The sequence below is a fragment of the Anoplopoma fimbria genome, chromosome 19 (genome assembly GCF_027596085.1).
Source record: "Anoplopoma fimbria isolate UVic2021 breed Golden Eagle Sablefish chromosome 19, Afim_UVic_2022, whole genome shotgun sequence".
NCBI classification, from domain to species: domain Eukaryota; kingdom Metazoa; phylum Chordata; class Actinopteri; order Perciformes; family Anoplopomatidae; genus Anoplopoma; species Anoplopoma fimbria.
This window is the reverse complement of record NC_072467.1, coordinates 7,318,613-7,334,435: the sequence shown is the minus strand read 5'-3', so window position 1 is coordinate 7,334,435 and position 15,823 is coordinate 7,318,613. Positions and strand designations below refer to the sequence as shown.

The 15,823-nt window shown below is 41.4% G+C and overlaps 1 protein-coding gene across 1 annotated transcript in view; it reads right to left on the bottom strand.

The window, feature by feature from the left end:
- brsk2a (BR serine/threonine kinase 2a) overlaps positions 1-15,823 on the bottom strand; it is a 155,913-nt gene that overhangs the window by 53,553 nt on the left and 86,537 nt on the right. Inside the window, exon 2 of the mRNA XM_054620048.1 lies at positions 8,998-9,092. Within this exon, the coding sequence (XP_054476023.1) occupies positions 8,998-9,092 (95 nt within the window). The remainder of the gene's footprint in view (positions 1-8,997; positions 9,093-15,823) is intronic.

The following is a 15,823-nucleotide window of genomic DNA, read 5'->3' as shown; positions in this document are numbered from 1 at the left end:
GTGTGCAATAGTATACTGTGCCTTAATGTACTAAAACACATGTTTTTGTGCTTTGTGGGCATGTACAGTGTGTGAGAGAGTGAGAAAAGGGAGAGAAAGAGAGAGGGCATGTTCTTGAGAGTGTTAGCACAACACAGTCATTAGCAAACAACTCCCACAGGGATGGAGATGAAGGAGCTGATGAAGTTAAAAGTGTCTTGCTTTGGATGTTCAACACATTGACCGCAAAAAGCCCAAATATACATCAGGATCTGTCTGGAATCTCATTAACTCTGCCGAGTCTGAGCTAATTTCCCTGTTTATTTGCAACAGTTACAAGTTGTTAATATATGCCTGGTTCACAAATGAATGTAGCCTGTGCTTTATGTTCAAGCCTTGTGGAAACAAGTTAATCAAGAGATACAAATATGTGCTGAATTCAGGGGAGTTACATGGATGTAACTAGTTCTGTGAGAACATAGCCCTAACCATTTACAAAGTAGGACTGCCTTTGTTCTAGACAGAATATAAGTAAGGTCTACTTAACACTCTACTTAAAGGTATTCTATGTAACATTGTCCGTTGCTGTATGTAAACACACAGCATTCAAAGTTGGCCCTCTTCCCCAGCTCAACGAGCCAGAAAGAGAAAGCAACGGTGGTCGGGCATGCTGGAGTGTGAATGAAGAGTGGAAGAGCCATTAGCTAAAACAAAGCCAAGAATCAGAGAACTAAAATACTATTTTCTGATTGTATCACATCTTTAACATTGCACACTGTTGTTGGCTGGGGGTTACATCCCAATGTGGGGCTCTTTGCGTACGCCCAGAAACATCCCAAACAGCAAAATACGAAGAAAAGTGTTTTAGTGGGTCAGAAGTGATCATTATTTTTGTATCAGTCTATACGTTAACATCAGGAAAAAGCTGCATGTTATACCTGTATTCATGACTACCATTATACAATAAGTTATTTATACAAAGTAACTCATAAATGTGATATACAAGGAAAAAGCAAAACATTTACCCAATGGCACTCCTTTCAGCACTCCTTTACTTCTTTATAATACAAACATATTGTGAGGTACATTTGGTACCTGTTTACCTTCGTATCTGAAAATTCCACTTTCAGATCAGCGTATGAAATGCATGCAGTTGATAAATGACAGCTCATACGCATTAAACGCATTCAGTTTGGGACTGAATACAATCTACTATGTGTTCATAGTCAGTGTGTGCATTGGTGGGCGGGTAAGTAGCATTGTTGGCAGTGCTCTCTTTAGCGTGCTTGTCCACAAGCTCTGATTCACCCCACAACCCTGCCTGTCTGATGTGAGACTATTATAGACCAAACACTGCTTCGAGAGGACAGACAGAGCCATAAGGGGAGTTGTGTGTGTGTGTCTGTGTCTGTGTGTGTGTCTTTGTTGACTTTGAGCAACTGGATAATGGTCACAGAGCTGTCATTCATGGTGTCATTTATGGAATGCGTGACTTGCACACAGAGACACACACACACACACGCACACACACACAGACACACACACACACACACACACACACACACACACACACACGCACACACACACAGACACACACACAAGCGTGCGCACACATCTGTATGCAGTGGCAGTTACATTGATGGGATGTATATGAATAGACATATCACAGCTTTGCTGTTGCCAATGAGATGACAGTTGTCACAAACTGTGACATACTTCATTGTCCATCAGTTCTACTATTGCAAAGCTCTGGGACAGTGCCACATACAACATTACATGCACACATAAACAAACACACGCCAAATGTTTATGTGCTATTTTCTAGAATTACATAAAACTATACCAACAAAGCTACTTTGTATGTATTGATGTATTATTCAGTGTTAATGAAGACAAGAGCAAAGTGCTGCAGGTTCATGTCTCACATTAAGTCAGGACACAAGCCAATATAAAGTAGAATAAAATCACTCACAAGCACAAAATGAAATTTAAGTTTGTGTCTTTAAATGGAAGCAACATGATATAAAAACAGATGGCAAAGACAGATTTGGAAGTAAAAATGGAGTGGTGTCTTCCTCTCAAGGAAAAATGATGTACCTATTAATTTATCACTCCCTACTTATTATCAAACAAGATGGATAAAAGATGATCATCATTACCAAGTGGCTGAGAAGAAAAACACAAAAAAATACACTTCAGTGGCTCCACAGGTATTATAAAGAGGTAAAAAAATCCCAGTGCAAAACAAAGAAATAAACTGACATTAAAGAGGAAACTAAACTTGGAAGGGGAACTTTGCTGATTTCCACATAAAAGCATCACTCCACTTAAGGGTAAAATAACTGGATACAAAGTGCCCTTTGCTAAGGAAAAGCAAAAAAACAAAAGCAATGGCAAAGCAACAACAAATAAAAAAGCAAACAAAGCTTTCTCATCTATCTGACAACACAGTGGCTTCTCTCTTTAAAGAGGAGAAACAAATGCCATCGGTTCAGACATCCGTCTGTCTCCTGTCGAGCTCGATGGGGATCCCGCTATATCTTGCGTTCTGCTACACTCCATTTCATTATTTTGTCTCTACTCCATCTCTGTTTTATCTTGATAAGACATATGAGAGGTAAAATCAGTCAAACAGCCCTGTGTGTGTTTGATGAGCTTTGTCACCACAGTGAGCAGCAGCACTAACGGTTTTACCCTTCTCTCTCCAGGACGCGTTGGGTCCCAAACTTCCAGGCAGAACTGTGTAAAACTCAATGTTCGGTGTCTTCAGTCAATGGTATTTAGCATGAAACATAATGTGACACAGGTAGGGCTGCAAGCTGACACTTCTCCACAATCCCCAAACATCTTGAGCAATGTAGGTAAAATCTATTGCCTATTTTACATTTTAGCAGAGCCTCATCGACACCCAATAAAGATTGGGAAAAAAGTAGATGTACATTGACATGGCAGTGGTGAGTGTTTTGAACGGCCTTACAGGTTAGGGGAAATCCATATTTATATTTAGGTTTTCTGTAATGTGGCTATATTCCTTATTTTACAAAAATCTACTACATTTGATTGACCCCAAATGAAGGAATTATTCTATACTCACTAAATTGTTTTATTTTAAAAGTCCAAATTCAGCCAACATTTGAATGCCAACATCTACAGGCTGAAACGAGCAAAAGAAGCAGCAAATGCACGACAGAGAAGCAGAGTAGGTAATTCTACGGTCTTTCAGTGCAGCCAGCCTGTTAAGATCAAACTGTGTGCTAATCCCTGGCTTCTGGCTCAGCACCATGATGGATCAACGTGCAGGGGCACAACATATGAAACCCATTTATTTTAACTGTTGTCTCTGCAGCGGCACAGACACATCCACACAAAGACACACCGACACGTATTCACACAACATAAAGTTAAACGTGTGCGTGTTGGAGGCATTTCTATAACCAACCCACAAACATCACAACAGAGATGGCGGAGAATGGCCAATCTATAATCATTAGGACGGGAAGAGTAGAGATGGAGGAGAAAGAAAGCTACTGTGCTGTCAGCGAGGTGTCGGGATAACAAGATTAAACCTTGTATGATTCATCTGCGGCCGTGGCATTCTGCTCCTCACCCGCCCACCACAGTCCCTTTCGGTTGGTGTACTCAACCTTTATACCTTGCTTTTCTCTGCCTTTTTAGTTGTTAGATTCTGTGAATCTAAAACCATTGCATCTTTCAGTCACCCCAAATGTTACTTTCCTTTGGGTTTTGCTATTTAGACTACAGATACAGATGTACAAGCCGTGCAAATTCCACTTTTGATATGGTCCCATTGCTTTAACTCTATAGAAGAGGCACATTTTCCTTATTTATGGACGGAAAATCACATTCAAACCGTACTGATCTTGTTTGTTAATGAGAGAAAAGTCACGATCCTTATCCTTGTCCTTATATTTCCAGCCATCCTAGGTGATGTAGCTGTCCACCCTGGCTGTGGTGCTGGCTGGTTGTTCTCAGCTCTTAGATGCAGTGTCCTTAGGGCTTCAATTATTTGCTTCAGGGGGCAATTATACTGCTGGCTTTTCCATCTCCAAACTCTCTTTCTTTCTTTCATGCACACATTTTTTTCTCATCTGAAATGTTATGACTGACATCAAGGACATAGTCAGCAAACCACAAGTAACCTCACCGCGCTAAAAAAAATCCATCAAAAACAGTGTAGCTTTGCAGCAATATCTACTTCACAAGACATCCATCCAAAGTGTTCTAACTTCATGTTCACCATCCTTTCTAACCCTCCTCACACACACACACACACACTCTTCCCCTCCGCTCTATCTCCCTTCATCCTGCACTCCATCCCTCCTCTCCCCCTCTTCCTCTCTTCCTTTCTCTCTCTGGGCTTGGGGACAGTAGAGTGACTTTGAAGTTGTGCTGCTTCAGGAGGAGAGAGAGTCACTCTGGCTAATTAGTTGTCCTTATCCCAACAGCAGCAGCAGCAGCCGCCACAAGCTCACCGGCTCAGAGGGAGAAACAGAGCAGGCATCAACAGCAAGTACCAACTGCTGCATGCTAAAGATACCCTTCTCCCTTTGCTAGTTGTCAGTGCTAGCGGCTAGCAACAATTTAACTCACCCCAAGACTAAACTGTGGATTAGGGAAGTTGCTCCACTCAGCATAATGATAGGTAATATAGTATGAAATATGGTACAGAAAGTCCCCAAGCTCTCGGGGAAAGCATGTCAGACCGTTGTTGACTGCAGTGGCAAGATTCTACTCCATTTTTTCCCCACCATATCATCGTCATCAATACGACCGTCGGTTTTACAGTAGGTACTTGTCAGCTTTGCAATAACAGATTCATGGTTTTCCATTGCGCAGAAGAATTCCACTGCTCCTCAGGCCAAGAAGAAACAGTGCATGCTTTAACGATGCAATGGAAGTCACACAAGTGCAGAGGAAAAACTAAATCATACAAGCACCTCATGAAAGTTAATAAATTAACATCACAAAAAGTTCTACAAAGTGTCACATAAGAGTTCTACAATGTGTCACATAAGGCTGCATTCAAATTAGAGATACATGTAAACCTGCTTTAGTAGTAAGACTGAGTATTATACCTCATTACTTTTTCGGATCGGATTGGTAATCTTGGTTTTATTGATACTATAGTTCCTGATTTAAATAATTACTGTCAGTTTTTATTTTAGTTTATTGAGGCAAATATATTGGAGTTTATGGCTACTTGTATTTAGTCTTTTGACATTTTGGCTTAATTTTGTCTTATGAAAAAAATAACGGTTTTGTAGCAACACATGTTTGTATTTCCCAAAGTGAAGTACCAAGAAGAATAGTAGTTTTGGTACTGGTACCAAAATACTGGAACTGTATCGGTACTAGTATGGACATTTTTAAATCATACATCAACTTGCTTAACAGGGTTTATGAAATGTATCTGTCATGTGGCTCAGGTTTTATTTCCCAGCATTCCCACAACACCAGCAATTATAGAGTTGTCATTGTTTTGTGTGAATATGAATTATGTTTATTTCTGAGTTCTATTCTCAAGAGCGTGCAAGCTTTTGGTGGAAGTGTGCAAAAAGAGCTTTTGTCTGACTCATCAAATCCACTATCCACAATCAGGATGTGTTGGCCCGATATGTGTGAATGTCACATTAATAGTTCAGGAACAAAACACACTCAGTCCTAACGGGAAATACGAGATGTGGTATACCTACAAAAGCGTCTGCGTTATCATGTCCCATCAGGGTTTCTCCCCACATGTCCATCTCTCTCCCCGAGTCTTGCTCTCTTTTGCCCCCCCCCGCTCGCTCTCTCTCTCTCCTTCTCTCTCAAGCCCACAGCCCCACGGCACAGAGACATGGATTCAAGGCGAGTAAGAAACAATAAATGCTCCCTAGAGATACTCACACACACTCACACATACGGGTGTTGGTTCTGGGCTTCTCTTTGTATCGGATCGCCACACTCTATTCTGTTTGGCCTCAGTGCCAATGACTGCTGACATACTGTCATAAATCCAAATACTGTGTATTCCCTCTCTGTCTTTTTCTCTCTCATCACTTGAAACATGACGGACAGCCACATCCAATTCAACTTTTTTTTCTGCTTAGAAGTGGTAAAAAAACAACAACATTGGGCTGCACTTGCTCTTTGAAGTATTCAAGGCTCCTTCCCTGGTAATAAAACTGACATAAAGTTCATAGACAAATTCATTATCCAAGACAATTCAATGTCTTTCTGGTCCAGCCTGTGGGGCTGTGGACTAAAGAGTTCAACATTAGTTATACAAAGTTCAACACATAGTGAGTGGAGGAAAGACCTCTATGCCAGCTATTCTGAGACAATTAATTCAACCCGTCTCCTCGTCTCCACGGACCCCTGACTCCCAAGGCCAGTCGGGGGGAAGGACAGACATATAAGGATGACGTGTGTCACGGAGGATGTGCTCGTAGACATATATATGAATATGTGTGTCCCCGTGTGACACATGCACACACATTCTTAGGAACTCTTCTGTGCGTAAGGCCTGGATGCGTGCATATATGTGTGTCGTCAGTGGTGTTGCATACACACACACACACACACACACACACACACACACACACACACACACACACACACACACACACACACACACACACACACACACACACACACACACACACACACACACACACACACACACACACACACACACACACACACACACACCTGTCCAGGAGAGTCAGATTCTCCCCTAATGGCACCACGGGGACCCAAGACATTAGCATATTAAAAGGTGACATTTCACAGTCTGTGAGTCTTTCAGTAGAGTGCGAACCCGATCACTCTGACAGTCTGACAGCCACACAGGCAGGCCGGAGAACAGACACGGAACACTGTGGAGGGCAACACAATGGGAATATGGGAAAGTAGCTGGATTTCAGAAAACACCTGTCCAGCCACTGTAGGAGACCAATGTTATGTTTAGTGTGTCCTGAAAACTAGAGGGAACTTTACAACTGACCTCACCAACAGTGTGGTCTTATGGGTCGTGCCTCATAATTAATTACACATTTTGTACATCGGTACATTGACACAGAGGTTTGGAATTATAATTGAGCCCTCAAGCTGCTTTTTATCAGAGGCCAATGATCAAATGAATACACTCACCGTAAACACACAGAAATACCGACACAAAAACCATAGTATATCAACTAGACCTCCAAACTACTGACTTTTTTGTTATATGGGGATGACAAACACACATCATTTTCATACAAGCATTGCTCATCACACACTCTGCATGTGAAAAGTTGGTGACCGATTATTTTTGGCATCCATTCCCAAACTTACAAGTCTAACATTCTAGGTGAAAGTGTCTCTTTCACCTAGTCCTCTTAGGAACTCAGTTGCTACTGGCTTCCACATGATTCATTCCCTACACACACACACACACACACACACACACACACACACACACACACACACACACACACACACACACACACACACACACACACACACACACACACACACACACACACACACACACACACACACACACACACACTGTAACACACACCAGAGGCCAGCAGTTGAGGGAAGAGTGACAATGGCTGAGTTCAGTAATTGGCTCTGAACTGCAGCTTCAGCAAAAGCCTTGCTCCTGTCGGAAAGCTGTCGGTGTTTGGCACCTGTTACTATCATTTTCCTCTGCAGGACAGCACAATATGAAACACCTGGTTTGGTACATTATCCCGCTATCGTTTCCTCTGCTGTCACATGTTACAATGGTTTCAGAAACTGCTGCTACAACTAATAATACTTCTGTCAGTGCTGAGGCAACCATATGAACCGTCTATCCCTCATAAAAAAATTAGACTGCATGTAGAGTCAAATAGAAAGAGATAAGAAGAGAGTGAGCAAGACAGCAATGAGTGAGAAAAAGTTGGGGATACACTGACGCAGCATGAAGCTGATTAATACCATACTGTTTATCAAACAGCAATATTCCAGCAGAGAGAGCTTTTCATCTAAACTCTAATGATGCTGCCGCAGAAGTGATGCAAAGCGGAAGGGTTTTCCATTTTGCAGATAACCTGTAGTGTGAGAAAAAAACATCCGCTTCTTGCTTTTCCAGCTCATAAGCAAACAATTAGAGTAGACTCTCCTCTCTGCGTGTGTCCAGTGAAGACAATTTTCAGGTTGTAGCATCTTGTTGTCCTCTATCTTCCTGCTCTCTTTGCTTTCTTTTTAACTATTTCATCAACACAAGGGCCAATTTTGTATTACGCCAATTTTGCGTGGGCAATGAATACTGCTGCCCAGCAGGAGCCCTGGGACATAATAAGAAAAAAAATCCCTACTGAATCCTTTCAAACAGGGCTGTGTGGGAACAGCAACATTATAAATAAGAGTTACACCCAGAAGATTTTGAAGTGAGGATTAAGCAATTGTAGTTGCAGAAACCTGCTTTATTGTTGTGTTACCCCAAGTTTACTTGGAGGCACTGACTCCTGGTAGGGGAGCTAAACAGCCGACTGCTTCAGTTCAACATTTGAGAAGGATGAATATCATCTGTTTCAAAAGACACACTAACTCAGCTAGTGATTCCTCTCTCCATGAGGCTGATTATGATATAAATCCCTAATATTCAAACATTTTTGCAAGATCAGCCATTGATTTATGATTGCTGCATATTACAATTTTGGGGACAGAGAGAGGCATGTTGTCATCAAAAATCCCCAGCCAGACTTAAACAGGGACAATGTGATTGTTGAAAATTAGACAAATAAGACATTTTTTTACCTATAGACAAACTTATAGGTAAACTAACTACAAAATAAAGGACTTGTATCACTAGTACATGCCTTATGCACATCCATATACAGTACATTGAAAGATTTTAGTGAAAAAGAAACAGAAATTATTTTGAGAAGTTAAGGCAAAAGGGTTATCAGAGTAAAAAATAACTTTTTCAAACATCTCAATTGTAAACCTGAAAGCCACTGGAAGAACTGAAAGCTGTAAACTTACCTTCATAAGGACTGACTCACTGAGTTTCTCGCGGTTGACAATCTTTATGGCGACTTTCTGGCATGTTACACAGTGGATCCCCAGCTTGACCAACCCTGCAAAAACAAACAGGAAACGCTCACTTTATTAGGTCTAATAGGCCAAACACTTCTAAGATGTCCTCACTGACTGATTACAAAAGCAACTCAATTCATAATCATGCACTGGACTGTATTCACAGTGATATATTCCTAGTTACGAAAGAACATCGAAAATACACTTTTTTGAATTGAAGGGATGTGTGAAGTTGTTGTTTTTTTGGCTTACCACTAATGTGCATTGACCGGACTGATATATCGGAAATGCACAGAATGCTGATAGTGACTTTAGAAGTGTTGTAAATTTATTTCAGAAACTGCCCTCTGGGGTTTATTTAAGCCATAAAGGCAGTAAGGTAATGGGCCATTTGTGTTATTGATTCCTATAATGCACTAAACTGCTGTGAAGCAGTCGAGTTAGCTCAAACAGACAATAAAAGGTAGCAGTAAGAGACAGAGTCAAAGGTCAGTTGTTGAAAGGTTCATATTATTGACCAGGGCTAAAAACTGACAAGAGAGAACCAACAACATAAAAAACTGTAGTAGAACAATTCAGGATTTCATATTTCAGCAACACAGAAGAAAGTGTTACCCTTTACTTCACAACACATCAATGGATGGGGTGAGATTGGAGTGTGTTTGTATACCATTCGACGTAGCTCTCTTGGATTTCACACACAAACTTTAAGCAATGACATTAGTGTCAAAATCAAAACCTACACGTTATAAATAAAGTAGTGTGATTTTGTGAATTTGATACAGGGGAGCCATGACAACGGCACCAATCAATTTTCTGCCAGGGACCACAGAGTTGCACACACATTAGAAAGATGTTTGCATCAGATAGATTACTTACAAACTGAAACAAACACACACCCATACACAAACAAATGTTGCCTCCCTATTATTGATTTCCCCAACGACTCCATGGTGCTGCGGGGATTTGGAGACGACGGAAGATGTTTTTTAACTACAGTATTTCATCTCTCTAAAGGCAATGGAATAACTTGAAGGCTTTGATATCTTGCTACATGCTCTTGCTGGCAAAGATGAAGATGGTGGGATTAAGTTAATAAGTATTACTCCTAATATGCCAATGAGGGAAATGATGCAGTTACTGAAAGTAGCATGTGGATGCAGAAAAGTAACGTCGTGTATCAAACTGGCTGGCTGACATGAACCAGACTTCCAGCTCACTCTCACACTGTCTCTTACACAGTTGGATTTCTATATGAATCAGCAGAAGAGGAGAGTCAATGGGCTTTGAGGAGGCGGGGTAACATAGGAATGCAGAAATCAAGCCTTCCGACACCACAGAAACGACAGAGGAGGAGGGGAAGCAGCAGTGGGGGATAGAGAAGGAGACATGAAGAAGTAAATAGACAAAAGCATGTGAAAGTTGAAGGGAAACGTGGAAAGATTGAGAATGAGCGATAGCACATTATTCAAATGACAGGCCAGATATAATTAAGCAATAATGGAGAGCATTGCGTGGGAGTGAGGTTCTGGCTTGGGAGACGAGGGGCCGCAGGGGCCGTGAGTGGAGACACATGGAAGAGAGGAGGTGTGAGAGAGAGGGAATGATGGAGAGCAGGAGAGTGAGATAGGAAGGAAGCAAATGCTAAAAAAGAGGAAAATGAAATATGAAGAAAGATTTAGAAAAGGGGATGAAGCAGTTAAGCAGGAGGGGGAACGACGGACAAACCCATTAGCCCTCTGATGGTAATCATATGTTAATGGCTGCTATAGAGGAGCTCATAAGCCATGATAAACGCTTTAAAGAGAAAATATCTGCCTGCAAACACGTGAAAAGTTAACTGGATTACTTGCCTCTCTATCCATCTTCCTCCCATGCCTGTGTTTTTGTTAGCTGAGGGCGCATTAGCAAGAGGGAAATGTGCAAGGGAAGACGAACTATTATGATTTTACAACCACTTTGTGTACCGACTGTAATGAACTCGCACAAGGAAGTTCAGTACATAATACAAAGGGACAGAAGACGTACGCCTCTTTTATACCTCGCATAAAAATCACGACTTAAAACAACAATAGAACTAACTGCCGAGGCAAAACACATTCCATTTACAAGCTTAAATGACAAAATGAAATGTTTACTAGTCACTGGTGGTGAAACAATAGAAAGAAAATGTTTTGTCCAGGACATCAAGACTCCCTATAAAACTGAAACAATATTCATCCCCGACATCAGACCCACCTGAGGAATATCAGACCAGAGGAGTGTTGATATTCTGTAACTCTCCTTAAAATGTGAAGTTCCATACGACCTGCGAACACGTGATGCTACTAACTGCAACTCTTAAGAAATAAACCTGAGTAAAAAATGCTCCCAATATCACTCAGAATATACTGTTTGAGCAATAAATTGCAACTGGATTGAGAGACTACATCTATGGCAGCTCAGTAGGCTATTTGAGTGGGAATGCAATCCCCCTTGTTAGCAAAATGACCATAATGCATGCCCCTTGTCAACATGCCATCAACCATCACCATCCCTTAGTAGCTTGGCAGAAACAGTGCAGGAACAGAAGGATTGCTTAGTCCAATATGTTGGTCTAGTCTGTCTGACTCATTGATCCTTTATCTCACTCAGGTTTGTGGATGTTAAGTTTTATAGCCTCGACCATGGCTCTGAAGTATCAGTAGCCTAACTGTGCTGTGTATTGATAAATCCATGGCACTATCCGTGGTGCTGAAGTAGCGGACTGATTTGTAATAGCGACTTTGCGCTTCTGTCGGTCTCATCTAGGATCTATAATGTAATATTCTCTAAACTATATGACGGTGTATTAAAAAACACAGAACAAAAGAGCTGTTTGTCGGGCGATAAGATAAGATAAGATAAGATAAGATAAGATAATCCTTTATTAGTCCTGCAGCGGGGAAATTTGCAATTTGCAAAGGTGTTTGACAGCACACAGTACTTGTACATAATTTCAAAGTGTGTAGAGACAGAGAAGAAACATGTTTTCAACCCAGAATAGAATACAATTATAAATAAAACAAATTCAATGAATAAATAAAACAATTTGTGGGCTTTTTGGCCTTTGTTTGGCTCAACAAAATAATATTTTTTTTAAGCACAGGACTGAAGATATCGAGACATGCGGTTGAGATCTTGGCCGTTAAGATGTATGATATCTTCACAGAAGAATGTTACAACACCATCACAGCATTTTGAAACCATCACCAGCACCTCTAAAATAAACCCCCACATGATATCCTGATGATTTATACTTCTCAATGATTCCCTGTTAATGTCCAACCCTAACATCCTCTTCCATCAGGAGATACGTGTAATTAAAGATATACAATTTTCTCAAAACAATTTCAGTTTTTATGTTGTAATATCTAATTAACCTCTGCCTCTCCATGACCCAAAAATCAACCCTGCCTTCCCTTCTCTCTAATGTCCTTTAATGACAGTGATTGCCTGATACTCCCTGAGCCCCTTTCACCTTTCTGTGACGACACCCCCAGAGGAACCTTTCTCAGCTCTGGGTGAACACGCTGAACCTGCTGAGCCTGTCCAGGAGATGCCCTGGAAGACACCGGGGTTCTGTCTGGATCAGGCTGGGCTGATCAGGTAGAATGCCTTTGAACATAGCTTCAAATGTAAGGCTTTGACTGAGAGCACAAAGGATCAGAGCCTCACGGGGGGGGGATATGGAGAAGATTACCGCTGCAGTCGACAATGCACTATTGCGTGTTTGAGCAAATGGATTACATTTTACATTACATTACATTACATTACAGTCATTTAGCAGACGCTTTTATCCATATTTTAATATGATCTCTTGTAGTTGCATTGGGATGTTACTCTAAATGAAACTAATCAAAACAACTATTTCGAAAGTATGTTTACAGACATGCGAAGTGTTTACAGATGGTATCTTTGTAAATGTAAAGCTCATCTGTAGGACAGCACTGTGTGGTGAGTGCAATCTATTAACTGGACAGGGGAGACACAGGCGGACTGGCATTGTCACACACTGTTCACTTATACACTTTTCATTAACTCACATATAGACAAAAGCAGGCTGTGAAGCCGAGGTGGCAACACCACTGAATCAGCAAGTGCATCGATCTGTCCTCTTCTTCGCCATCCTCCCAAATCAATAGCATCAAAAGCTCTCGCCTTCACAACAATGTCAGAATAATGACACCAGCCAGGGACTTATGGGCTGGAGAGGCCACCATCGACTGACCCAAGGCCTCCATCCTGACTCTGCACTCATTCTTTCCATGCTGCTCTGTGATTAATGATCTAATGTGGAGGGACCGCTAGAGGAAGACACAGAATGAGAACTTTGGTCCATGGCTCAGTGAGCGTCAAGAGCTGAGTAGCTTTCGGCTGCACTGGGAGCTGCTGCATTGCTTCAGAGTCGTGGTTCAATCATTTCCCCGGCTGGCTTTCACAAATCAGGGCTGAATAGTAAAACTTTCAAATAAAAGCTGAGCTGATTGCGTCCGCAAAGCCGGCCATTTAGGAGAAGCAGGCTAGAGAACTCTGGGTCAGAAGTAAAAAATAAAAGTAAGAAAAAAATAAAACAACAAAACACAAGGAGGAAAATAGGAAAGAAAAACACACTGTGATCCATGATTGGTTAGTAACTCATCATTAATGAAAACATGTAATTAACTAAATCTGTACAAGGTAGTGAAAATGTGTTTAATCAGCTTTTTTAAGCTAAAAGAACATTCTGCCCCCTACTGTGCTGCATCATTGAGGCATGTGCCAGCACTGATTTAGAGATTCGGAGCTTTTTGTCTCACTTCAGTGTCTCTGCAAAAGTGATTGTGTTTTATGATGTCACAACTGAAATTGCTGAATTGAAAATATCTTTACCAGGTGTCAGTGTATATTAATTACAGGAACTGATGCATCTGAACTTTTGAATAAAGCAACTTTATACCAAAGATTTTAAAGACAGGTGCTTCCGGGCCTTGGGATTAAAGAAATATTTTCCACCAACTTGACACATTTAGGGGTGACATATAGTCGATGGGAATTAGTGGGTGAAAGCTTCACTCTACCCCCAACACACACATAAGCTAAGCAACAAATAGAGTGGTGCTTAGTGGCTCAAAAAAGTGCACTCAATAACGTGCAACATAGTCAAGTTGAAAGGAATATCTGGAAGCCTTCTGGGTTCAAAAATAATTTGCAGCCATATGTGATTTGGTATACTATAAAGTTAGAGCTGTGCACTTTATTTAAATCCTTTGACATGCAATGGGAGTTCCCTGTCGTCCCTGGTTGGCATGTTTATGTTTGCCCCTCCGCTGCCTCCCTGTAAAGCTTCTTAGCTTGGCAGAGCAGCCAGAGAATAACCCCACTCCCGAGTGTGAGAAAACTTGTCTCCTTCTGTGTTAACTTGTGAGAGCCTGTTTCTGTTCCACGTTTCAAAAGCACTGCCAATCAGTGGTCGATTTATCATCTGGCAGTGCTGGGACATCCATGCAGGAGCAGGCAGGAGAGGACCCTGACTGTGAGCCCGATATCCCCTGCCAATAATCTGTGACACCGAGAGGGAACAAAGGAGAGCTGGGGAGAGAGGACAGGAATACCATGCTTGAGCCTATTAGAGGCTCTTTATGATATCCACCTTCTAACCACACACACAAACACAAACACACACACACACTGTTTTCAGCTTTCTCCTCCTCACAGCACTGGCATCCACGCGTTTAAAGATCAATTACTGGATAGCTTAATTTCCATCTGGAAGTGACTATGAGTGAAGAGAGAAGGATGAAAAAGAGACGTCTCCTCTCGCGCACCTCTCTCACTTTCAAACTTGATCTTTCAGAAGCCCTAAGCCAATGCCAGCAGATGGTAGTAGCTTATGCTGGCTTAGCTTTCTCTCCCTGAGGCGCTGGCTCTGAGAAGCTCGTTGCCCTTAGGCACAGATCTGTGAGCTGCTTTCCACTCCTGCGCTCTAACCCTGAATGCTCTACGTGGGGGCTACAGCTCTGCACTGGGATCAGTGTTTGAAAGGAAACACAATGCGTTACTAGGGGCTTATTCCTCCAGCTCCTTCTGGTCATATGAAAAGCCCCTGTTGCAGGGCGTGGGAATCCCCTCCACCAGGGCAAAGGGCAGGAGTTGAAGACCTACTGTACCATTAACCACCACAGCACTGAGTACTGTCTTTCTTAGTCTCTCTTGCTGTTCTTCACACAAATACAGAGGCACACACATACAGATTTAATAAGCAGGAATGTTAAATAGATTAATTAAATGAGAAGCTGTCTTCAGTTTTACATATATTTATACACTAAATACAGACGTGTGTGGGTTGTGACAAAAAATAGAAGGCAATATATGCTTCATTACAGTTCGTATGTACTGGAGTTGACAAAGTGTCAAACGCAAATGGTTGTGACATATAGTCCGTGTGCAATTAGAAATGTAGTAGTACAAGAGCCATATTTACCTAAGCAGAATGGCAAAAAAAAAAGAAAGAAACCCAGCGACTGTTTTCATGCCTGGATACAAATATATTACCAAAATAAATAAGAACATAAATTAATAAAACATTTAAGATGTTGGTTTATTAATTTAGTTTCAAGCTCTGGACTGAATATATGCAGACTATGAAACATAGTGAATCCTTGCCACTTGTTTTGTTATCAAGTCACTCCATGAGCTTCAGGAGTCACTTTCTGCCAAATGTTGCCTTCGCTCCTCCTCTATCCATCATTGTTTCCTGACTCGTTTATCTCCT